Below are 26,468 nucleotides of genomic sequence, written 5' to 3' on the forward strand. Positions count from 1 at the left end.
TCAAGTGCCAGGACAGCATCTGCTTGAATATCTCCAGTCTTTCCACTGTACTAACTTGTCAGGGAGCCCATTCCATATCAAATGGCTCTTAATATTTTATTGTTCAGAGGTAAAGAGAACAATACCTTTGGTTATAATATCTTCATTGTTTCCTCCCTAGCATTTTTGACCTCTTCAAATGTATCTTGTCCTATGGTAACTCAGGAAACAAAATAATTAGCTTTTTAATTTTATGTAAAATATTCCTATTAATACCCTCCAAACTGCCATTGTCTTTTTTGTTCCAGTGTTCCAACATGGTTTTGTGCTTTTTATCATTATATTTGCAGAGATTCTTATCTGTTCCTGCCGACAAATCCATTTGTGTTTTGTACTCAATTACATATAATTAGTCTTTTCTTCTTGAACAAAAGAACAGGTGTCTTTATCAATTCTGTGCAATATACTATGGTAAGGTTGGTTAGACCTAATGATGTCTAGTGAACCAAACAACACATTTCTGACAGATGCTCATAGTAACAAGATTCTTTTTTCAAACAATCAACTGCTTCTACTCCTACACACACAAAGTAGAGAAAGAAAAGACATTTTAACAACTTAGAGGCTTATAATTTTTCTATAAAAGAAATGAGTAGAATTTAAATCCTTCTTCGATATTTTTACTTCTAATCCCCACTCTGACAAAGTATATGTAAAATTATTTGTTTTTATTTGATATTCTTCATTAAAATATGTTGGGAAAGTGTCAGAAGAAAGCACATTAGTTGAAAAACTGGTAACATTTTAATAAAAGCTATAGCTCTCTGTAAATAATATTCACTAGTGTTAATTTTCTGATGTTGATCACTATGTTGTTATGTAAAATGGTACCATTAGGAGAAGCTGGGTAAAAAGTATAAAGGAATTCACTTTTATTACTTTGTAATTTTTCTGAAGTCTTAAATGCTTTCTTAAGTTAAAAAATATGTGGGGCCGGGTACGGTGACTCACGCCTGTAATCCCAGCACTTTGGGAGGCCAATCTCCAGGTCAGGAGATCGAGACCATCCTGGCCAACATGGTGAAACCCCGTCTCTACTAAAAATACAAAAATTAGCTGGGTGTGGTGGCACGTCACTGTAACCCCAGCTACTTGGGAGGCTGAGGCAGGGGAATCACTTGAACCAGGGAGTCAGCCGAGATCACGCCACTGTACTCCAGCCTGGTGACAGAACAAGAATCCATCTCAAAAAGAAAAAAATAAATGTGGGTAAGAGTATTTTAGCCAATGACCTACAGAAACTTTTGTACATATTGACAGAGACATTCATGCATCTAGTCATTCATTCACTCACTTTGTATTGAGTGCTTACTATGTATTACAGACCATTCATTCTAGGTTCTAATGATGCATGAGGCATCAATCAAAATCTTTTCACTCATGGAACATACATTCTTCTGGGAAAGAAGATCAAAAATAAATGAACAGCAACAATACATATTTCAGAAAGTGGGATATGAAAATAGAGTTCCAAAGTGAGAAGTGTAATTTTTAAAGCACTGTTAAGGAAGGCATCTTCAACACCTATAAGATAGATCTTAGCAGCACTATTTGTAATGGCCTTAAAATAGAAACAATAATTATACACAAAAAGGAAAATGAATAAATATGTTTGTATACATTCATACAGTGGAATATTTTACAAAAATGAAAGAAATAAAGCAAATAAATATATTACCATATACAAACCTCACAACCATAATATTGGGGATTAAAGTACATAAAATATATTAATGATAATGTTCTAACTTATAAAATATTTTAAAATATGCAAAACAATAATATGAATTAAAATTTTTTCTTAAATTGCATATATATGAGATACACAAAATTCCAGGGAGTTATTATATCTGGTAATGATGGAAAGTAAGATTCCATGAGGGAAAACACAACAAGGAGGTTAAACTATATCGATATTTTTAATTGATTTTAAAGCTGGTGGTAGGTATCCAGATAAACTTCTATTAATCTTTATATTTGTATGCCTAAGTGATTTTAAAAACAATTTATTAAAAAGTGTGTGCAGTAGTTTATCTTAATAAAATATTAGTTTAAATTTGTGAGTTCAGAGAATTTTTAAAAGTACGTATTTGACACAATGTGTGCCCTTGGGTGTGTGTGTCTATGTGGGTTTGTGTGTGGTATGCATAATGGCACTATGCTAAGATATATATATGCATCGAGGAAGGTACAAATGTACACGTGGGTGTAGACTTACACTAGCAGTTCACCCAGCATCAGCAGAGCAAGCATTGTCAATTATTTTCCTAGAAAGAGTGAAGGAAGGATTTGTCCTAGCTTGACCCCACACTTGCACTTCCACCCTTCTGTCTCTGCCCCATGATAAATGTCATGCATTTGCAAAATAGTTGGCTGGGTAAAGGTAGCATTTTGTAGATTGAATATGGCTAATTGTCTGACTTGGGGATTGATTCTATCTTCATCAATTTATAATTTTTCATTTCTTTTTAAAGTTAGATGGATGGTGCTGACAGGGATGTTGATATATCATCACCATCTCCAGCCATCACATTTTATAGAAATAAAACCTAAGAACTAGTAATATCTCGGAGTTAGTGCAGATAAGTGACACAACTAAGTGGTTCCCTGGTTCTTGCATCTGTATTTGTAGCCTCACTAATTCGACATTCGATTACAGACGCAATAAATGAAAGTACATGGAGAGAAAAGTATCCTGATTCTACTATACCGAGTTGAGCGCTTTAATCATTTAAAGAATGCTTTCACAAAAACACAAGCCAACAGTGCAAACCGAAATAAGCCAATCAAGAACTTAGCCAAAAATCTGAGAGCAAGAACACTGAAATGAAATTCTTTATAATAAGATCTTTTATTTATTGTAAATTATATTTTAAATGTGTAATATTAACTGAACAAAGAATAACTTAGAAAGGGTGGACAAGAGCATTTTCATTCATTAGGGATTTTAAATTTTTCTTCAAATATTTCTTAATAATTTAAAAGACGTTTCACTATAAAATATCTAGCTTCCTAAATTACTTTATGCAGTTTGGTAGACTATCAGCCTGATCACAAAATTGCATCCATCAGAATCACAACTTGTTGGGACAGCTATCAATGAGCATTTATTGTGTGCTCAACGCTAAAGATCTAGCAGTGAAGACAGACAAACATTAGGAAACAATATGGCACCATACGTAATTTTAGAATGACACGAATTTGCCCTCAGGTATCCGTATATGATTATGCAAAATTTGAAAGATATGAGAGCTATCAATCTTGCCTCTGGAGCTTGTATTTGAAATTTTTCTAGACTGCAAATTCATTTTGTCATCCCTTGATGATTGCATTTAATTTTTGAACTTGTCAACTCTAAAGTTGGATCACTTAAAAACTATATCCAGAGAAATTATTATTAATCTTTGAATGCTCAGCATTTTTATTCCCCCTCAGAATTTTTAAATTCCATTTCATGTCTATCAGTCTTCATTATCTTCTTACTATTATATATATTTATTATATGTACCATATGTAATCATAATATTTAAATATATTTCCTTTTAAAATCAGCAATTTTGCCATTAACATAAAATAACATATATATATAGATATATATATACATGTACTCAGAGTTTACCTTAAGAGGCAATTTTTGTCTGTCAGGAATTGTGTTCTGAGAAATATATAACTTGTTCATTATTGAACTATAACTTGTTCATCACTTGGTTCCGGGATTTAAATACCATCTTGTGTTGGAAGATGTGCTTGTATTGTTCGTAGGAGTGTTTATCATCATGCTGCCTAAAAACAATGTGATGGGAGTACATTCTTGCCCACTGACCAAATGGAATACCTTTAAGCCTCTTACCTTCTCTTAAGTGCATAATCTCTCTCCTATACTGTGTCTTTGCTGTAGGAAATCATAGCAAGAAGGATAGAGGAAAAGACACTAGCTTACTAATAGTTAAATAGTTTGAAAGGCATAGTTTGGTAAGGCAGCTTAGCAATGCTTTAAGTACAAGATACACTGGGCCCTACATTTGATTTGTAATCAGATTGTAAGAAGCTAGTGTTTCTTACTGTAGTCGCTGTTTTCGTCCTTGGTCCCATCAATGGTACCATCTGGGTGCATCTGCAGGAAGTATCCCTGCTGGCTGAATAACCTTGTCACAATCCCTTTCAGCTGGGGTTCTGCAAAACAAAATAATTATTCAAATTTTTATTTGGCTTATACAAATGCACACTTACAAATTGTTAAAAACATCCTCTAAGTAAATATGTAAATGGCAATAGCTTAAATATTGAATTATGTATTTGGGAGTTGGGTATTTCAGTCTCATATCTATGCTTTTTTTTCCATTTAGAGGTAGAGCTTTAACACTTTTAGCAGTAAACTAAATGCAAATAAATAAAAGCTAATTATGATTAGGAAAATACAGAGACATGCTAAAAAGTGAATTATTTTCCTCCCTTGTGCATCTGGTGTCTGACTGCAAGATTTCACCAACTTTATAGTCCCATTCCAGAATTATTGTTTAGGCCAAAATGCCTCTGACTTCTATTTTTGCAGGATGTCAGCTCTCTATCAGAAGCTCCTGGGTTTTGAATTTGTGATCAAGTTCAGCCAGAAAGAATAGTTTGGATGAGAAGAACCACAGGCAACAGCAAAACTTCCATGGCCATGAGATGTCACTGGCAAATATGTGGAAATGCAAATTTCACCTTCACTAAATACTTCATCAGAGAGGAGCCTCAGTGTTCCAAAGTTCATTTCTCCAGTACAAAAAAAAGAAAAAAAAATCAAGTCATACATATTTATCTAAGTATTTCAAACCAGAATTGCTCAACTTTTAAAAACCCTCTAAACACAAATACTTTCAAACTAACCTTTGTATAACACATCTGAATTTTTGTGCATCAGCTAATGTAAATATTTAAAGCTTTCTCATTGCAGTGCTGGCTGCCAGCAACAATCTAGTTTCCACCGCATCACCATTTTTGTCTCTATTGTTGAGCAAAAATGAAGTATTCTAGTGCATTTATAGCCCCAATTATTTCATTAAAATGAGGAGAAAAAGAAAAATGCTGCTTCTGGTGATAAAAATTGAGGCAAAGATGGAAATCATATGATTGCTGAAGTAGCAACATGGTATCCTCAGAAGGACAATCGCTGAATTTAAGCTAGTCAACTTCATCCTCCATCCATTTATTCAACTAATGTTTATCAAGAATGTCTTTTTTCTGCCAAGCAATATGGTAGGCACTGTGTGTTACGCTAAACGCATTTATTGGTGTTTAGGTCTAAAAGAGAATTCTAGTTAAGCATTTAGTGTGATTAATTCTTTGAGAATTGGCCTACACCCTATAACAAATGTCTATCGTTGGGACTTTTGCACATGTGACTTGATCACATTCACATTATTTGGGAATATGGGGCAATGCCTCTATTAACACATCTTTTTCAAAGCAGTCCTACGAAGCAAAAGAGATGTCAAGAAAATTGGGAATGAGGAAGCAGACTAATGAGCAAAGAACTGAACTGGAAATTAGGCATTCTAATTAATAGATACTTACTATCTTTATGAGTTAAATAAATTCAATTTTTTAAATTTGTGAACCTCAATGTCCTTATCAATAAAAATCTGGAAGTTAAACTGAATGGTTTTTTGTTCCTTCATATGAGTCTCTATTCACTTTGAGCACATGAGAATCCTCTGCCTTGAATGCTGTCATAAATAGAACGGATTTGTCTTCAATGCATTTCCTCCATAGGCTCATCTAATCCCACAACTATGGACAAGTCAGGGACACACATGGCTAGCTAACGTCACTGCAAACAACTCTTTTTTTTTAATTATACTTTAAGTTCTAGGGTACATGAGCACAACGTGCAGGTTTGTTACATATGTATACATGTGCCCTGCTGGTTGGCTGCACCCATTAACTCGTCATTTACATTAGGTATTTCTCCTAATGCTATCCCTCCCCCATCCCTCCACCCCACAACAGTCCCAGGTGTGTGATGTTCCCTGCCCTGTGTCCAAGTGTTCTCATTGTTCAATTCCCACCTATGAGTGAGAACATGCAGTGTTTGGTTTTCTGTCCTTGCTGCAAACAGCTCTCTGTGTGCCTCTGCCTTTGGCTACCTGGCTGACAGGCAGCTTCTGATGTGATAGACTCACCTATAGATTTGAACCTCAAATGCTGTGTGGCCCTGAGCAACTCATCTAACATCTGAGTTTCGAGTTTTTGTATCTATATAGTAAGATTATTAAAAAGTCTTACTCTATAATCATTGCAAATTTCAAATGAATAACGACAGAGTACAAACTAGAAAACCCATAAAATATACATCCTTATTAAAGTCTAATGTTTCAACTACGAAAATCAAGGACACGGTATAAGGGAGGTAAAAGAAGCATTCTGAGAAAAGAGTATGTCTCCAGCTTCTGCTTTAGTAAATATTAACTGAGCTTGTAAAGCCACTAAACAGTGGGCTAAAAGTATAGGACATAAAACAATAGAAGGGAGGAAGAGGGCAACTGTCTTACAATTCACACTTTTTTCTTTTCTTTTTTTTTTTTTTTTGAGACGGAGTCTCACTCTGTCGCCCAGGCTGGAGTGCAGTGGCGCGATCTCGGCTCACTGCAAGCTCCGCCTCCCAGGTTCACGCCATTCTCCTGCCTCAGCCTCCCGAGTAGCGGGGACTACAGGCGCCCGCCACCACGCCCGGCTAATTTTTTGTATTTTTAGTAGAGACGGGGTTTCACCATGGTCTCGATCTCCTGACCTCGTGATCCACCCACCTCGGCCTCCCAAAGTGCTGGGATTACAGGCATGAGCCACTGCGCCTGGCCTGCAATTCACACTTTATTTCTAATAAGCTTGATAAAGTCACTTTAAGAAGTCACCACATGTTCTCACTCATAGGTGGGAATTGAACAATGAGAACACTTGGACACAGGAAGGGGAACATCACACACCGGGGCCTGTTGTGGGGTGGGGGGAGGGGGAAGGGACAGCATTAGGAGATATACCTAATGTAAATGACGAGTTAATGGGTGCAGCACACCAACATGGCGCATGTATACGTATGTAAGAAACCTGCACATTGTGCACATGTACCCTAAAGCTTAAAGTATAATTAAAAAAAAAAAGAAGTCATGTTTTTATTGGTAATGAGATGCATGGCAGTTTAGTCATTAAAGCCTGTAAATGATTGCTTGTTTTCTTCGTGCTCCTCTTTCTGTACCTGTAATTAAACACTTCTTTTGCCCTGGTGGAGCCACCCCCTGTTGGAGCCCTGGGAATTCGGGTTGGTAACTCCTGCTCAGCATAATGAGCATCAGACTCTGAGCACCCATCTCCGAGAGCAGTGCCAGAACAGGCCCAGAGTCTGAGTTTTAATTATGTTGTGATATGTGAAAATGAACATCCTGCATTACAGAAGTTTCAAAGGAGACTTGATCATCTATTGAAAAACATACCCCGAACATATATAATATAGATGGGGCACAGAAAGCTGTGTAGCCTGAGTGGCATCTTGTATGTCTATTACCATCTATCAAGTCCTACCAATCTTTCCAGGTTCAGCTCAACATCACCTCCTCCATGAAGACTCAGCTATCATAAGTGAGGATCCCCTTTATAATGGGGAAAACCAGAACATGTTTTGCTCTATTTTAAAGAAAGGAGGTACAAAATGAGACCACTTTTCAGCATATCCAGCATCCTGGGTACATTCAACTAACACACATTTATTTATCAGACTATGCTTGGGGACCCAAGACACGAAGAAAACGAAAACCTTTGCTGTCCTCAGGGAGCACCCAGTCTAATGCATGAAACATATTTGTGTATAATACCAGTGTGGGAGAGCTGATAAATGAGGAAGTGAATCACAGTGATGTGATGTCACCAAGGAGCAAGGGACCAGTTCTGTCTGAAGGTTGGGATAAGGCACTTCATCTGTCACTTAAAGAATCAGTAGGATTGCTATAGGCAAGGAAACCAGAGAAAGGGCATTCCACACAAAACATGACAACTCTGGGAATGATGCAGCCTGGTATAGACAGAATAGAGAAAAGGGTTCTCAAATGCAGACATGCAAGTAAGTGCCTGTTCTCAGCAAATGTTCATAGCACAACAGTGACACTAAGACAAATAGGGGCAATGGAATAGACCTATTTTCTATGAAGCTAATTTTTTTCAGTTTATATGACTCCTTGATTTTAAAATTATGCTCTTTCATTACTATTTTTCTTTTTTCTTTTTTTTTAATGAAATGATGGCTATATTATTAGATGGTAGGGGAGGAAGGGTTGGTTTGCTCCCTTTTGTGCTCTAAAGTGGTGTGGCAAATACTGCAAGCATTTCACTGAAATCCATTTCCTCTTTTTTCTGGGCACCCAGCTAGACCATATGTCCTAGCCTCCCTTGCAGTTAGGTTTGGCAGATGAATGAGTGTCATATGGAATGTAAGTGGAAGTGATGTGTGCCATTTTTCAGGCCAAGGTTTTTAAAAGCAAACATTCTCCTCCACACTCTCTTTTCCTTAACACTGGCCAGATTAAGATACCATAGCCCTAGGGGCTATAGAAGCAACAGAATGGAAGAATGTTGGGTCCCTGAATAACAGGTAAAGGAAAGATGACAGCCATTGAAATACCTACCTTGGATAGTGAACCGAATAAGAAATAAACTTCTATTGGCTGCACATAATGGGCTTTGGACTTCCAAAAAATAGAGTATGCAAAGGGAAGGAGAGAGTAATATTATGGTGGAGAAACCTAACAAACAAAGCACTACCTCAGTCAGGTGATCAAGGTTAACATCATCAATTATAAAACATGCTGATAGTATGTACTCTTGAGATTATGTGATGAGAATAGCACTTTACCTCTGTGATCTTCCTCCAAAAAACCCACAACCCCAGTCTAATCATGAGAAAAAAAGTTAGACAAATGCCAATTAAAGAATGTTCTACAAAATACTTGACCAGTACTCTTCAAAATGGATTGTTCATAACACAAAGAAGGGATAAATGCTTGAGGTGAGAGATAACCTATTTGCCATGATGTGATTGCTATGCATCATATGCCTGTTTCAAAATATCACATGTACCCTACAAATATATACACCCACCATGTACCCATAAAAGTTAAAAGTAAAAAATTAAAAAAAAAACTATCAATGTCATTGAAGAAAACAAGTGTCTACAAAAAAGTCATAGATGAAAGGAGTCTAAAAAGACATAACAACTAAATGTAATGGGGTATTCTGAATGAGATCCTAGAGCTGAAAAAGAACATTATGTAAAAATGAAGGAAATCTGAATAAAGTATAGATTTTGGTTAAACACACTGTAATGATATAGATTCTTCATTGTGACAAATATTGTACATTAATGTAAGCTGTTACTGTGGGAAACTGGATATAGGGTATATGAGAACTCTGTACTATCTTCACATCTCTATAAATTAAAAAAATTCTAAAATAATAGGTTTATTAAAAATGCTAAGTACAGCCAAAAAAGCAAGTAATAAATGTTTTCCTCAAAGAGGCTGAGTGATAAAGAAGGTAAAGGATGGGACCTCGGGTTCAATACTGCTTCCCATCAGGATGACATGGCAACTTCAGCAGAAGGTTTGAATTCAAAGCCACTCAGAAAAGCTGACACATGCTGGAGCTAACCAGACGTTCCTGCCAGCTTGACAGTCCATCCAGTGCTATGGAGCATTTCCTAGGTACACGATGGAAACCCAGAACAGAGACAGAGCCAAGGGGTCCTGGTCAGAAATCTCAGGATGAATATTCAATTACAGGAAATAGGATGAATTTTAGACGTGGAAAGGATCGACACTTTACTTCATTAGCTTCAAAGGTAAAAACAACAACAACAACAACAACAACAAAAAACTCTGGCTCGGAGAGACAGTGTCTTATCCAAGGACACACAGCTAACACTCTGATGAGTTCAGACAAGAACTCAGTTCCTATATACTGAATGGACATCATCCTTTGCTTTCCAAAGAGCGAAATTCTTACCTTATTAAAACTGAGGGTTGGGGAGCAAGAAGAGAGAAGAGAGGAGAGAATAAGGAGGGGAGAGTATCTAGCTATCCCTCAGTTATTAAAGTATGGGTTGATAGAAAAGCAGTTATAGAAAACTGTGCAAGAAATATGTATATATATATAACCTTTGATACTAAAATCTTCCAGGGCCAGCGTATTCACATATACCCAAACTTTAGAGAAAGGTTCTACATATAAACTCCAACCTAAAATGAAAACTATTATAACAATAACAAAAATTATGTAATGGGGGCCATATCTAGAGAATTAATAGTACTTTTAATAACAATGGCTATATTTTGAACCCATCTCCTTCATGGCAGGCACACTTCTGATACTTTTACTGTGATTTTATTTATTATGCATAACAACTGACTGTATGAGGTACTCTTTTCTCATTTTTCATTTTTTGTTGAGATTCAAGGAAGCTGCATCACTCTGACCCAAAGTCACAGCCACTCTCTAGCACTGTTCAGTCACTTTAAAAGAATACTGGCAAAACTGGAACATGTCCAGAGGAAAGGAGCCAAATAAAGAGGGTATAAATGACTGTCACATGAACAATGGCTGAATTAACAGTGGCTGTGCAGCCTAGAAAAGGAAGGATTTGGAGGGATGTGACAGCCTAGAAGAGGGAGGATTTGGAGAGCTGTCTCCACATTCTTGAAAATCCAAAGAAATAAGAAGTAGCCAATTTGTTCTGAGTGGCTCCACAGAGATAGACCTAGGGCCAATGGGTGAAAGTTACAGGAATGCTGATTAAAAAGAACTTTCTGTTAATTGTATTCAAAGAGAGAACAGGTTGCCTAAGGAAAGAGTGAGTTTTCTATCACTGGACATAACCAGGAAGAGGCAGGAAAACTACAGGTCAGAGCAGCTGTGAAGGACATGGATGTCTCCAAAGGCTGAGACACTCTGAGTGAGAATGAAAGGTCTTTTCTAACCCTGATGTTCTGGAAAGCTTTGAGATAAGCCAGATGGTCCACTAAATACAATTTCACTTTTCTGTTTCCTTAGTCGGTGTTAAGACAGGGAATTAAAAAGACTGTTTACCAGGCATCCAGAAAATGCAACCTTCTTTATAAATGTTAAACACGGATTGTGGAGTAGTTTGACGGGTTCTTTTAATCAGTCTCTTTGGGTTTACAAACGTGCCTTCTGTATTAACATTTAATGTTGTCCACTTAAGGGAACTGAGATTGAAGAAGCTGTTAAATGTGATTCTTGTCAAGTGCTTCGGGGGCATTACATTGATGCAGACTTCAAAATTAGACTATTCGGGTTAGAAAACGTTCATAAGCAAATACATTTCTGACCAATCATAACTAAAGGGTATAGACTGGGGCATATTTACATACCATAAATCAAAGTCCCAGACAAATCAGAAATGAGCTACAGTAAGCATTTGAAAAGGGATAGAACTTACCTGGACTTCTGAACACACTGAAAAACTGCAACTCTACTGAGCTATGGGGATTCATTAAAAATATATGCTATTTAGTAAAGGAGAAGCAGGCCTGAGACTCCTCATTCACTCAACAGACTGCGGTGAACAGACCTAGAGAAACACCTTCCAGAACTGAAAGGATAAGGCTGAAGACGTGTCACTATAGCCTGGCAGAATCTGCTCTGTGGAGTAAAGTGAGTCACGTCCTGTTCCTCATCTTCAATCTCCCCATCAGTCAAATGAAGATGAGAGACACCATCAGCAGCTACCTTGCTGAGGGCCATGAATCAACCCAAAAAGTGCTAATATTCCAAGAGGATTCTGTAACTAAGTGCATTCTCTCTTCTTTATCAATAGATACTAATGGCACATTTTATTTTTTAAAAATGAATATTTAGTGAGCAGCAGCCTTTGTGACAGTTACTCTTCTGGGCAAAAGGGATAATCAGTGCATGCTAGTAAATCAACTCGCCCCCACCTCCCTCCCCTGCCAAAAAAACAGAGCAGAAAAGAAAATCCAAAACCAGACTTCCACGGGATGATTTCCACAGTGCAACTATTTCCACTATGACTGATTTAAAACTACTACTTGACATCACTGAACATAGACGTGAAGCTGGAAAGAGGTGAGCACCATCAGCTCCAGCTCACCAATGAATACAACCGAGGATAAAACATAAAGCGTGCATTCTAGTAGGAAGATGGGAAATAAACATGTAAACAATAAAGTATATAATAAAATGTTAGTATAAGTGCTATGATAAAAATTAAAGCAATAAAAAAGGACAGAGCATGCAAGGGATGGATGTGCTATTGTGGACAGAATGAATAGAAGATAACATTGCAGAGGCCTGAAGAAAGAGAGGAAGGAAACCATTAAGGATATCTGACAGAAATACATTCCAGGAGCAGGGAGCAGCAAGTGTAAAGCAATGCTAATAATTGTAAAGATTAATAACCAACAGATTAGAGGCTCTCTGAAGATCCTTCTTTTATGCCAAGAGTCCACAAACTATAACCCTGTGGCTGCCAATTTTGTTAATAAAGTTTTTTTTTTTCATTTTCTTGCTCATTTAATCTGAACAGTATTAGAGCATGGCCATGCCCATTCACTCATGCATTGCCTCTGCTTTCATGCTACAACAACAAAGGTGAGTAGTTGCAACAGATACCCTATACCCTGCAAAGACTGAAATATTTACTAACAGACCCTTTAATGAGAAAGTCTGCCAGCCGTTTCTCTGTTTGCTTTCTCTTGCTTCTGTAGATACCTCTGCCTGAAATGCACAACCCCTGCCTTTCTCCTCCGCCCAGGGGTCCTCCAGAGCCTTCTAAGCACAGCTTTCTTCCCAAGGGTCTTCCCTGACACCCTGAGGCAAAATTAATCACTTCCTCTTCAAAGCTCCATTGTGCATAGGTTAGGAGAGCTGTGCACTATTTCAGAGGTGCTTGTTCACACCCCTGTCTCTGCTCCTGAACTGTGAACCTCTCAGGGCAGAGACCTTATTCATCAACTCTATTCCAGCACCTAACACAGTGCCAGGCGCAAGGTAGATGAGAAGTGTTTGCATGCTGAAGGAATGAAAGTAATAAGATATACCTGGCATTTTCCTTTGTCACCTATGACTTTCAAAGGAGCTTCTCATTTGTACAAAGAGCTGCTTATAGCCTTTTAATATAATGCCTCTGGCCTCTAGTGCGTTTCTTCCAATTTTGTCCTGCACACTGAACACAGTCTGACAAGCACAGCAGCCTCCCCCATAAACTACAGTCTCCAAAGCCCTGAGTTGCCTCACATTTCAACAGGAATCGAATGACCTTGAGACAGGCAATCCTTAACCTTCATACTGTCTCAAAGCTAAATGGAAAGAAAAAAACCTTCATTTTTGGAGTTTCCTCTTCACCAAAGCAGTCTGAGCTGTAGAAGACAGGAGACGGAGGGCAGGAAAACTGAGCTAAGATGTGAAATGCCAATAGGGACAAGGTTTTTGTACTGAGCCAATTTTATTCCTCATAGCATTAGCCCCCTTCCTCCTGGATTCTTCTTTGTAATATGCTCATGAAAATTTAAAATAGCTCCAGCACCATTTATTGACTTCCGACATGCACTAGGTGCCGGGTACAAAGATGAGTAAGATGCAATTCCTGCCTTGAAGGCACCCACGGCCTAATCAGGGAGACACATACACAACTAATCATTATTTCAGTGAACATGAAAAGTGCTGTCATGAATGCACAAACAAAATGCCATGGAATCACAGAATGGGGATGCTAATTTTACCTGGGATGGCAGGTTCTGGGACAAGAAGCAGTTGAAAAAAGCTTTAAAGATGAAGCACCATTTTATAGTTAACCTAGAATAGGCAGGAGGATTTTGCTTTGAGCAGCAACAGCAGGAGGAAGGGCACAGACAGACACATGTGCTTAGCATGTGCAGGGACCAGGTATGTAGATGGGTGTGGTCAGGGTGAAGGAAATATGGGGGTGCATGCAGGGGCTAGAGGCAACAGCAGAAAAGAGGCAGGGTCCAGGACACTTGAGGATCTTTAAGCAAAGCTAATAACAAGATTTACTTTATTCTTTAAATCAATGATCTCCAAACTTTTCTAATTATACATCTCTACCAGTAAAATATTTTAAATCTACAGCCTTCATATATGTACATGTATAATTTATGCCACGTGTATGTGCCACTCTGTAAATTTTGTGTATAATAACACAAAATAGGAATTTTAAAATGAGATCAATGAAAAACACAAATAAAAGTTGTAATTGCCAGGCGTGGTGGTGCACACCTGCAGTCCTAGCTGCTGGGGAGGCTGAGGTGGGAGGATTGCTTGATCCCAGAAGTTCAAGGCTGCAGTGAGCTATGATTGCATCACTATACTCCAGCCTGGGAGACACAGTGAGAACCTGTATCTAAAAAAAAGTTGTAATAATTTTTTTTCATATGCCAGTGGCTGTCATGCCCCACATGCTTCAGAGGCCAATGCATTAAGCAATGGGAAAATCTGGAAGGATTTTAAGTCAGGGGCTAAAATTATGAGGGTGGTATTTTAGAAAGTCAAATTTGGGAATAATAGTCAAGGCTGAGTTAGAATGGGTGATACTGTGGTTATGGGAGCCAGTTAGGGAGCTGTTCCATATAATAAGGGCCTTAGACAGGCAGTGGCCATGGGGATGGAAAAAGCTGTCAGCCAGAGGACTGCCTGTGCTTGGTGTGCTAACGTTTCAGCCACCTTAAGAATGAAAGTCTCATTTCCGTTGTAAATCCAAATCCCAAATCCGAATCCGAGTCAATCATCACCTTCCTAAGGGAGCACTATTTAAAAGTAGAATATTAATGAAGGTGTGGATGAAGAAAGCTTAATGCAGGCATTCCCACGAAGCCAAATACCTTCTTGCCTTTTAAGAATCTCTGTTCATGGAGGGGAGTTTGACACTGGTCAACCTCACTGGGTTACAACTCCCTGGTCTTTCTCAAGTGATCACCCAGAGAAGTAGTCCTGGAATGAACATGGCTTTCCAAGTAGCTCAAAAATGATTGCTGGAACATGCTGACCACAAGACACTTCAAACATGAAGATAATCCTAAAATCTTAAGATTTCAGAGCCAGACAAGTCATTCAGGATAATCTAATTCAAGGCTCATGTTACATATGAAGAAACAAAACACCAGGGAGAGAGGAAAGTCGCGTGGCAGCACATCTGCCAATCCCTGGAGTCAGAGCTCTTTAATATACCAGGATCTTCCAGTTCTGTGCCTTCCGGAGGTTTCCTGATTTTATCCCAAACTAGCTGCATGGTATCCAGAGATCTATTTCATTTCTTCATGCATAGCCATACTTTGCTTCTTGTGAAATTGTTTAGATAACTAAGACCCACTGAACTAAAGACTGTTCTAAGAAATTAGGAATACACATTATAGTGTGCTCTATGACTAGGAAGCCATGCTTATATGGTAGATTTAACTTTCAGGCAGAATTAATGTAGATAGGAAAACCCACGGTTAGTTAAACAGTAGCAATGGGCAAATTCTCCTGAGGTTCATTCACAGAAAAGAAATGCCAAGCAGTTAACAAATGCCAGGCACTTTATGTGGATTATCTCTGAATTTTCATTGAAATAATTTAAGGCAGGTACTATCATTGGGCTTGTTTTTTACATATATATTAGGGAACTGAGGCTTACAGAGGTGAAATCACTAGTGCTAAATTACAGAGTTAATCCATGCCAGAGCCAGGGTGGAAGCTCTTTTCTTTACACCTCATTGTTAATCATCAGTTGTCTTTTGAAGAACTCTAACGTGCTAATACATCTCTCTACTTCTTTAACTGTGATCAGCCCACAAACCCCGTGGAAATCTATAAAGCCAGGGGCCAGGAATAAAAAGCAAACACTAAACTGGAGTTGCAAACATAGCTTTTGGCCTCCTGTCACAAAAAAAAGTGGCGGGGCTGTAGACACTTCTATGCACACAGAAAGTCTTCTGTAACAAAAGCATCCTCATTTGGCATAGAAAAATCTTCTCAGTTAGTCTCTTTTTTCACAGACACATCTTTTGGCACCAGAAATAAATGAACAGGACACATTATTTGGGCGAGCACAGGCATGACAGTTCCCTGACATCAGGGGAGCTGCACAAATGTTGGACTTGTACTGAAACTGCCTTGGATATCAGAGATCTGTTTATCCAGGTTGGCAAGCCTGAGGAATTCCCTCATGCAGCCCAAACGTAAAATTACCTTCAGGTATATGATTATGGTTGTTAAATGTTATTTTTGTCTATCATCTTTTCATACCATCTCACACACACACACACACACACACACACAATGCTTTGCCTTTGCAGAGTCAACCAGAATGAGTTCTAGTGGTGTAATAATACTTTCGGCAAAAGAGCAGTTGAGAGCTCCAAGAACACATGCATCAGCCTTGACCCTGGTAAGTTCAGGCACTGTGGTGCAGGGGCATGTGCAGGGCAGTGGGATCCAGACATTTGGGGTCTAATTCCAATTGTGTGCTCCTCTCCACCCCCACTGCCTCCACCTTTGTTCAGGCCATCAAGTGCTCTGGGCTAGATTCCACTAACAGCCTCCTCACTAACACTCTTTCCCTTCCAAACCACACTACAGTCAAGGTAATATTTTACAATATAAATTGGATCATGCCACTCTTCTGCTTAAACTCTTTAACAGCTTCGCATTTCATTTACAATAAAACGTCAGACCCTTAGCATGGCCGGGAGAGCTTTGCACCATCTGGCTCCTGCCTACAGTTTCATCATCATCTTAATTTACTCTCTCCCTGGCTCACTAAGCTCTAGGCACATGTGCCCTCTTTCTATTCAGACCTAGGGATTTTTGCACATGCATTTCCCTCTGCCTGGATTGATTTTCTTCCTGAAATAAATTCAAGTCACTGCATAAATACAATTTCGTAGAGGTCTTGTCTAGGCCTCCAACCTAAATCTGCCTCCACATTTGTACAGATATTATCTGGCAGCACACTGGTTTTTTTTTCCTCCCTTCATTGCACGTAGTCCAATTTGTAACAGATAGCTATTTCTCTTTGTTGTTTATTATCTATTTCCCACTCTAGACTGTAGCATCCCTGAGGGTGAGGCCATGTAACTTTTATTTATTACAGAATACCTAGTTCTTAGCATAGTGCCTATTAACATATAGGAAGCAAACATTTTTTTTTTTTTTTTAGTGACCTAGTTTCTTCTCTCTGGGCTTCAGGTTTCATCTATAAAATGACTGTATTGGAAGAGTTCAGTGGCTCCAAGTCTAGGTCCCAGAAACCTAAGGGACTCTCAGGTCAAGATAATACTTACAAGCTATTTTTAATAAGTTAGAATTAAAAATGGAGAAAACATTTTTAATAGATATATCTCTTACCACTGTAAAGCAATGAAGATTATTAAAATTTCAATTAAATTATAATCTAGACAAACTATATTAATACAATTAATTTATTACCTGATATTACATCACACAAAAGAGCACTGAAAATATTTATCAAGTGTGGATAATACACTGTAACTATATAAACATAGGTTGGGTGCTATAACTCACATTCATTTTGGGAGGCTCTTAGGGACAAGTGAAACACAGGTACAAGGAACTGCCACTGTGACTGATAATGACAGACTGTGACATAGAGGGTAAGATCTCATGAATAAAGAAATGAACCAGTGTTTTCAGACAAAGTGCCAGGACAATACTTTCAAGGGTGGCTGATCTGACTGTAGACGCGACCAAAAGTCTACTTCTCTCATGGCTGACTCCAAGAAGCATATTGCAGGATTCAATACAGCAAGGACTGATCTACCCATAGCTAAGAATCTCTCAAACCTTATGGAGAAGGCCAGCTTGACTTTAACACCTATAACCTATTTTAAAAATTGAAAACAGTTTCCCATTTACATGTGACACGTCGTATTAAGAAAAGGCATGATTTGTCAACAAATAATTTTTAAAGGGCACATGTTTGGGAGAACAACTAAACATTAAAATGTATGTTGCATTTTGTCTATATGTTACAGAATCAAAAACACAAAAACATTGGGTTTTTTATTTGATGCTTCAAAATCTTGCACTTTGTTTTATAAAAACTGGTTTAATTTTAGAATCTCTGTGTTTTTTCTAGTGACCACATAAGATGAAAAAAATTGAAACTCTTCCCAAGTATGTATCTACATATAATCCATTCTGTCCATGGATCACCTGTGTAGTCATAAATGGAAAAACAAATTAGATACAATGGTCATAAAATTTTCTTCTTTAACTCTGATATTGAGGCTCTAAAAACATCTATATGTACCACGTAGGAATTTTTATTAGTAATTTTAATTTGCTTTGATGAAGATTATCTTGATTATGATTTGAAGATTTATTATAATTTTACCTATGCATTAACAGTTTTATTAATTTGAATTATCTTTTTAACATGAAATATTTCAAACATGCAGAAAACAGAAAAATAATAATAACCTTCAATAGTGCTTACCATGAGCCAGGGACTCAAATGATTTCTATGTCTAGCACTTACTCATTCCATCTTTGCATTAGCTGTATGAAGTTAGTATTTTTTTTCTCATTTTATAGATGCTAATACTAAGGTACAAGTGAAGTGACTGAGCAATGGCTCACCCATATTTCGTAAGCAGAAGGGCTGTAAAGATTTGAGCACAGGCAGTTTGGCTCCAGAATCCACAGAACAGATTATCATTTTCACTGCCTCTCAAATATCCATGTATTCATCACCCGTATTTAACAAATACTAGCATTTTCCATAATTGCTTCAAATCGTTTTATAGAATCAAACCATTACAGTCATCTCTTTAATTCCATTCCATTACTTTGCTAACGAGATGAAACCATATTTTTGAATTTGGGAGGTAGCCTTCCTTTTCATATTTTTGTGCCTGTACTCCCTCCGTGAATATCCACAAAAAGTACCTACTGCCCTTTGTGTATTGTGCATTTTAACATAAAAATATGCCATGTATATTATCAAGCAGTTTGATTATCTCATTCAACATTGTATTAACATCATATATTTGGATTTTGAATTTTCATCTGATTTGAAATTCCCATAATAGATGGCTATAATCATTTTGCTTTAACTTTAGTTTTCTGATTTAGCTGTTTTTATTTCTGTCATCTTCGTTTGCGGTTTTATTTATTATGCATTTCTTTGCTTCGTTATTTTATCCTTATGTTCCTTCAATTAGATTGATTTAGTCTCCCTTATACTCCTTCCAATTTTTCCCTTTATCTTGAATTGGAAATTACAGTTCTGTTTCTATTATTTTAGTAGTAATCCTTACATATCTAACATAAATGTGTAGTTTAACAAAATCCAAGTTTAACTGTTAATTACTAAGCTTTTATCAAATAATGCAAATGGCTAAAAACTCAAATCCACATATTTCTATTACTCTCTAGTATTTTAGTTCTAGTTTCTTTTTAAACCCATGAAATGCTCGTCATAAGATTTTTTTCATTTATTATGATAGATTTACAAACATGTTTACCATCTTTTTCACTCATCATTATAACCCCTCTTTCCCCCCAGACCCAACCCCCTCTTTGTGAACCAATAAGGAACCAATCTATTAAAGTGTAAAAATGTCTCAGTGTTTGGCATTACATTTGCTTATTTCTTTCTCTCTCTTTCTTATTGTAATGAACTGGACACATAACATCAAAAAGATGCTCATTTTCCCTCAGCATTCTGGAAAAAAATTTCATCATCTTCTAGCAACTATTATTGCTGACAAATCTGCAATCTATCTTTCATTTGTAGTTAATCTGTCTCTTCTCTCTGACTTCTTTTAAAATATTGTATCTTCATCATAATGTGATTTTATAATATTACTATAATATTCCCAGGTGTGGATTATTTTAAGAATCCACATGATGGGAAAAGTCCATATGAATTTTGGTGTTCTGCAAATTCTCTAACTTAATCTCTTTGATTATAGATGATCTGACGTTGTATCTTTTCTTCTTTCCCAGGACTCCTTTGAAATGCATGTCGGAGCTTCTCTATATATACTTCCTATCTCTTAAAATCTCATTCAATGTTTTCCATCTATTAATCTCTCAGAAGAATTGATTTGTCTGCTTTCATTTCCAATTCAATCATTTTCTATTATTTAGAGCCTATTTTTGAACACACACATAAACTTTCTTTACTATTGTAATTGCTATATAATTATTTATTTTATTTTTTATTTATTTATTTATTTTTATTTTTATTTTTTTGAGACAGAGTTTCGCTCTTGTTGCCCAGGCTAGAGTGCAATGGCACGATCTTGGCTGACCACAACCTCCGCCTCCCAGGTTCAAACAATTCTCCTGCCTCAGCCTACCGAGTAGCTGGAGTTACAGGCATGTGCCACCACGCCGGGCTAATTTTGTATTTTTAGTAGAGATGGGGTTGCTCCATGTTGGTCAGGCTGGTCTCAAACTCCTGGCCTCAGGTGATCTGCCTGCCTTGGCCTCTCAAAGTGCTGGGATTACAGGCGTGAGCCACCGCGCCTGACCGCTATATAATCATTTTCTTTAAAATTCACCCTTTTTTCTATACTGCCCTTTTCCTGTCTTGTGATTTCTGCTGCATTTAATTAATAAACATTTAAAATATTATTTTTAAAAATTTATTTTAGATTCATCTTAATATTTACAACTCGGGGGTATGAATTATTCAACTTGTTGAGCTTTACTCTTCTTTTTGATGGTTTATATCCTTATATGGTTTCAATTATCAGACTGAGATTTTCCTCAGAGAAAGTTGTTTTGTGTTTCCCTGGACTGTGAAACCCATGGAAAGGTTTTGTATTGGCCTTTTGTAGTACTTCGCAGATTTCCACAGCTAGAGAGAAGTTCTTACGTTAACTTCTCAGACTGGAATTCCAACTTAACAAGGAGACTTTGATATTGAACCTCACACAGGAAGTGGTCCCAGTTTGGGTTTCTAATTCCTCATAGACAACAATTTCCACCCATTGCCCTAGGTGTACACATCAAGTTCCTTTTAGTTTTCCTTGGCAGATAAAAAATTTTTCTAGATCACCATCTCTCAGAAGGAGCACTGTCTCTGTATAGACCCCTGCCTGCCTCACACAAGTCTGACATCCAGTCTCCTGTGCCCACATAAAGGGTAAGCCCAATGCTCACCTGTTGATGCCTATGTCGTTCTAGTAATCGCCACCTGAAGTACAGAAACTCAGTTCCTGCTCATCTGGATAAATGTAAATTCCCTCTTCTTTTCTAGCACATAGAAATTTCCCCTTTATGAGCGCAACTATGCATTTTAATTTTTGTTGTTATATTTTCTCCAGCAGATTCACCTATTTTAAGTGGGAGGCAGAGTCATTTCATAACAGCTCAGATTATAATAGTCAAAGTCTTATTTTAGCATCAATGTTTATTATGCCTCTAACAAGTAGAACATTATGGGGGTAACATTAAAACTGTATAATATTCAAAATCATCATTGTGGTTAGAACCGTGCAAATAGGACATAAAAACACTCTGAACGACTGAGTCATGAACACATCTGCCCGATTCCTTCCAAGTGTCAGGTATTTAGTAGGTGAGAGTCTCCCAGGGCAGACACTATGCAAGGAGCTGGGGATACAATAGGGAGCTTATTAGTTTACGTTCCCAAATTTTAAATCTTAAAGGGAAAATAATTTTTGAATAGTTCATTCTATTGCTTTAAGGAGAATAATATATCTGAACAGATGTTTTCCCTAGAAAATTGAAAACCACCAGTGAAGAAAGCTGTTCTTATTACCAATCCTTACAAGAGAAGAAATAGAACCCTAGTGCAGGAAAAAATGACTTTTCTGGTATTATACGCTGATCAAAATTAGACGAGATCCCTTTCTTCTGACTCTTTCTCTACTTTCTTTCTTTCTTTCTTTCCTTCTTTCTCTCTTTTTTTTTCTCAGTGTCTCACTCTGTCAGCCAGGTTGGAGTGCAGTGGTGAGATCCCAGCTCACTACAGCCTCGAACTCCTGAGCTCAGGAGATTCTCCCACCTTAGCCTCCTGAGTAGCTGGGACTACAGGCACGTGCTACCATGCCTAGCTAATTTTTGTATTTTTGTAGGGACAAGGTTTTTGCCATGGTGCCCAGGCTGGTCTTGAACTCCTGGGCTCATGCCATCTGCCCACCTCAGCCTCCCAAAGTGCTGGGATTACAGGTGTGAGCCACTGCGCCTGGTGTCCTCTAATTATTAAAATAGCTTTCCCAAAAACGCAAAGATATAGACACAACTACTTTTGTAACTGGAAATTTAAATAGGCAAACCTTAGAGTATTCATAAATATAATTTTAGTAAACTTAAAGATTTCCAAAAGTAACGGAGCAGGGATTCATTTTCGTCATTTTAGCAAACAGCTCTTCAAAAATATTCTTTGGTATAAGTTTACATTCTGATTTAGGAAAATCACATTTATTTGTTGTTTCTTGTTTCATTTTTAATCCTTTTTCTCCAAACTCCAAGAATCAAAAGCACTTTTTTTTTTAGGGTCCAGGGGGCAGGTACGGGGTTGTGGGATATATATATATATTTTTTAACTTTTATTTTAGGTTCAGGGATACATATGCAGGTTTTTTATACCAGTAAACTCACATCATGGGGGGGGCTGTTGTATAGATTATTTCGTCACCCAGGTACTAAGCCTTGTACCCAATAGTTATTTTTTCTGCTCCTCTCCCTCCTCCGAACCTCCACCCTCAAGACTCAAGGAGGCCCTAGCGTCTGTTGTTCCTTTCTTTGTGTCCATGATTTCTCATCATTTAGCTCTCACTTATAAGTGAGAACATGTGGTATTTGGTTTTCTGTTCCTGCATTAGTCTAAGGATAATGGCCTCCAGCTCTACCCAATGTTCCTGCTAAAGACATGATTTCATTTTTTATGGCTGCATAGTATTCCATGGTGTATATGTACCACATTTGCTTTATCCAATCCACCACTGATGCGTATTTAGGTCGATTGTATGACTTTGCTATTGTGAATTGCAAAAGCAGTTATTCAGCTTCCATAATTCATACCTACGTTTCCCAAATGACTGTGTGATAAATACATGTGTATATGACTATTTAATAAAAACATTAATAAATACAAATAAAATCATGTATTCTGGAGATAACCTAACAAATTGTCATTGTGTATGGGGCAAGGGATATATAAGAAATCCCTACACCTTCCACTCAATTTTGCTGTGAACCTGAAACTGCTCTAAAAAAAAAAAAAAAAAAAAAGTCTATTTTTTTAAAATGTCCTTTTCTACTCTGTTATCTTCAACCAATAAAAGGAAAAAATATATAAAGACATGAGGGACACTAAAAGAGCTCTCAGTCCTTCGGGGAATCTTTAGCAAAGCAATAATATTTACAAAATGGCTATTTCCCAGAATGACATCGAAATTTCACATATACGTGTGCACACACATGCAAACACATGCATTCGCACACAAATAGATAATTGTGGATTTTTATTAAGTTTAACATACCTAAGGATGCTGCCTCATTTACTCAATGTAACAATAGTAAGTCACCACACTTTGGAAGCAATATGCTCTCAGGAGAAGTCCGCAGAAAGAACACTGCTCTAGGATTCAGGAAACTTAAGTCCCAGTCCCAGCTTTGCCATTCACTCCATTACTCAGCTTTCTAAAGGAGTTGGATCATCAAGATCTTTTTTAGCTCTTTTGTTCTATGGCTTCAAAACAATAATGGTGGTAATCATAAGACATTGACTTCTGATTTTATTATGTTTTAGTTATTGGGTACCATAAAGTACCCAGATTTGAACACATTCAAACACCACAGCGGTATATAACACACTTTTTATAGCTCACTGTTTGGGGAACTAAATAACCGGAAATTAATATCAAGATTTAAATTAAAAGCTATGCCAGAATTCTCTAAGAACACTAAATCAGATCCAACTTTAGGCAATAATAATTAATACCCACTAATAATTAAATAGGTGATGTGTAGTTTCAGTTCCACGTGTCCAAGTTTCCCTTCCTTGTTTCATTATTAAGAACTACAATTGACTGCACTGCAGATAAACCTTTAGGCAAAGTGTATTTCATCTGTTTGCTTAATGGACTGGTGTCTTCTTAAAATTCAGAGTTCTAGACTTAATATTGGTTGTGAGATAATTTATGGTTGATTTCAACATTTTCTATCACATTGGAAAAATTTCCAGGCTTATTTCAAAGCTTGAAACCTTACCAACTTTCATTTGTCTAAATGAAAACATAACAAACCACATTCTAGAATCTAGCAAAGAAAGTATAGATGGTGGCTAATACAGTAGAAGTTCATGAGAGAGAAAAAATAATCTAACTATAAATAAATGCTCTACACCATAAAACACTATCAAATGGTAACAATTATGTTATTTCAAAAATAGTGTTTATGTACAGAAATTCTAATTTCTGATAGCAAGATAGTAAGACAAGATCAGAAAAACCCGCCCCTGATTGTCCAATAAAAAGTAGAGTACAACTTGTCAGATTTCATAGCACATTGTTGACAAGAGTCACCTCATTTCACCAGAATGGCTTTTCTCTCCCTTGGGATCTAATAGCAAGGAAAAGAATGCTGAGTTTCATGCCCAGGCTGGTACTATCCAATAGCAATATAATGCAAACCCCACGTAAATATTTTAAAACATTTCTAGTACTCATATTTAAATAAGCACAATATACAGGTGAAAGTATATATTCTATTTATATAGAGTATATATTTATATACAGTATTCTATTTATATATAGTATATATTTAATGACATATTCTATTTAACATAATGTATCCCAAATTAGTAGTCAATATAGAAATTATTGCGATATCATACATTCATTTTCTTCATGCTAAGTCTTCAAAACACACTGTGTATTTTGCAATCACAGTATATCTCAGTTCAACTAGCCACTTTCAAGTGCTCACAAGCCACATGTTGCTAGTGGCTACCTTACTGTACAGCACAGACCTAGATGGCTGGACATCTTGACAGATACATTTCTCCAGACAGCACCTGACTATCTATTATACAAAGCAACAATGATCTTGAAGACCTTGTTAATACTGATAACAACAGGGTACAGGTAATCAAAGACCACATACATTCTGAAAAATACATACCAAATAAGGTGCAACCAAAAATTATATCCTAAACCTACTGCCTGCCTGCCTTCATTCCTTCCATCCTAACCTTGATCTTTCCTTCCACTAATAACCTGGTCTTGATACCACGGGCCAAGGAACGCAACTGTGAACAAGGCGGTATGGCTAGTGTCCTCATGAAATTGACCCTCTTGTCAGAAAGAAAGAAACTAAATAAATAATTCCACAATCAGTTATTATAATTACAAATATGAGAAGTGTTCTGAAGGAGTCCTGGCTGCTATGGAGGATAAACTTCACCTAATCCCCAGGGAGTCAAAAATGGCTCCCTCAGGATAGAACATTGAAGATGAGTGTAAAGAAAAAGAAGGAATTAGCTAGAGGAAGTCAGTACGTGTCAGACAAAATGAGGAGTAAAAAATAATAACACTCCACACAAAGACAGAAGTAAAAGAAAAGGTTCAAGGTCAGAAAGGACTTTTTGGTGAATTTAAACAACTGAAAGTGTGGCTGGAGTTCAGAGACCAAGAGTCTGGACAGTGGCCCAAGAGGAGTTCAGATCATTCAGAATGTTATAGGGCACGGTGGAAAAAGCAGTGTGAAAGCAAGGCTCATTTGGGAAATTCTGAATGGAAAAAGTCAGACACATAGGACATAGAGGGAGTGTTATGTAGACTAGCGTTAACATTTTTTATTTTATTTATTTTTTTTTTTTTGAGACAGAGTCTCGCTCTGTCACCCAAGCTGGAGTGCAGTGCTGCGATCTCAGCTCACTGCAACCTCCACCTTCCAGGTTCAAGCCATTCTCCTGCCTCAGCCTCCTGAGTAGCTGGGACTACAGGCATATGCCAACACGCCCAGCTAATTTTTTGTATTTTTCATAGAGACGGGGTCTCCCTGTGTTAGCCAGGATGGTCCCGATCTCCTGACCACGCGATCCACTCACCTCAGCCTCTCAAAGTGCTGGGATTACAGGCGTGAGCCACCGCGCCCAGCCTAGCATAACACTTTTTATTGAGCTTGTACATCAACCAAATGCTACACTATAGTCCATCTACACTCAGGCTGATCACCCCGTACCCAATTTGCCAATGGTGTAGAACTTCAAATATATAGCCATAAAATCTCAACACCATTGCACAAATATAGCCTTTGATTTTATCTACCTTTGTCCTAGAATAATGGCCTTTCTTCGCTTACCAGTTCTTAGCGTGGTCTTCTCTATTACCTATAGCAATAAAAAAAAATACGTTGGTATAAAA

At 37.4% G+C, this 26,468-nt stretch overlaps 1 protein-coding gene across 2 annotated transcripts in view; it reads right to left on the bottom strand.

Annotated features, from left to right (window-relative positions):
- Nucleotides 1–26,468, bottom strand: part of FGF12 (fibroblast growth factor 12) — a 599,372-nt gene that overhangs the window by 219,628 nt on the left and 353,276 nt on the right. For both annotated transcript variants that reach the window (XM_012510798.2, XM_003256664.4), the window contains one exon: nucleotides 4,102–4,212. In XM_012510798.2, the coding sequence (XP_012366252.1) occupies nucleotides 4,102–4,212 (111 nt within the window). The remainder of the gene's footprint in view (nucleotides 1–4,101; nucleotides 4,213–26,468) is intronic.

Source organism: Nomascus leucogenys, chromosome 11, assembly GCF_006542625.1.
Source record: "Nomascus leucogenys isolate Asia chromosome 11, Asia_NLE_v1, whole genome shotgun sequence".
Classification (NCBI taxonomy): domain Eukaryota; kingdom Metazoa; phylum Chordata; class Mammalia; order Primates; family Hylobatidae; genus Nomascus; species Nomascus leucogenys.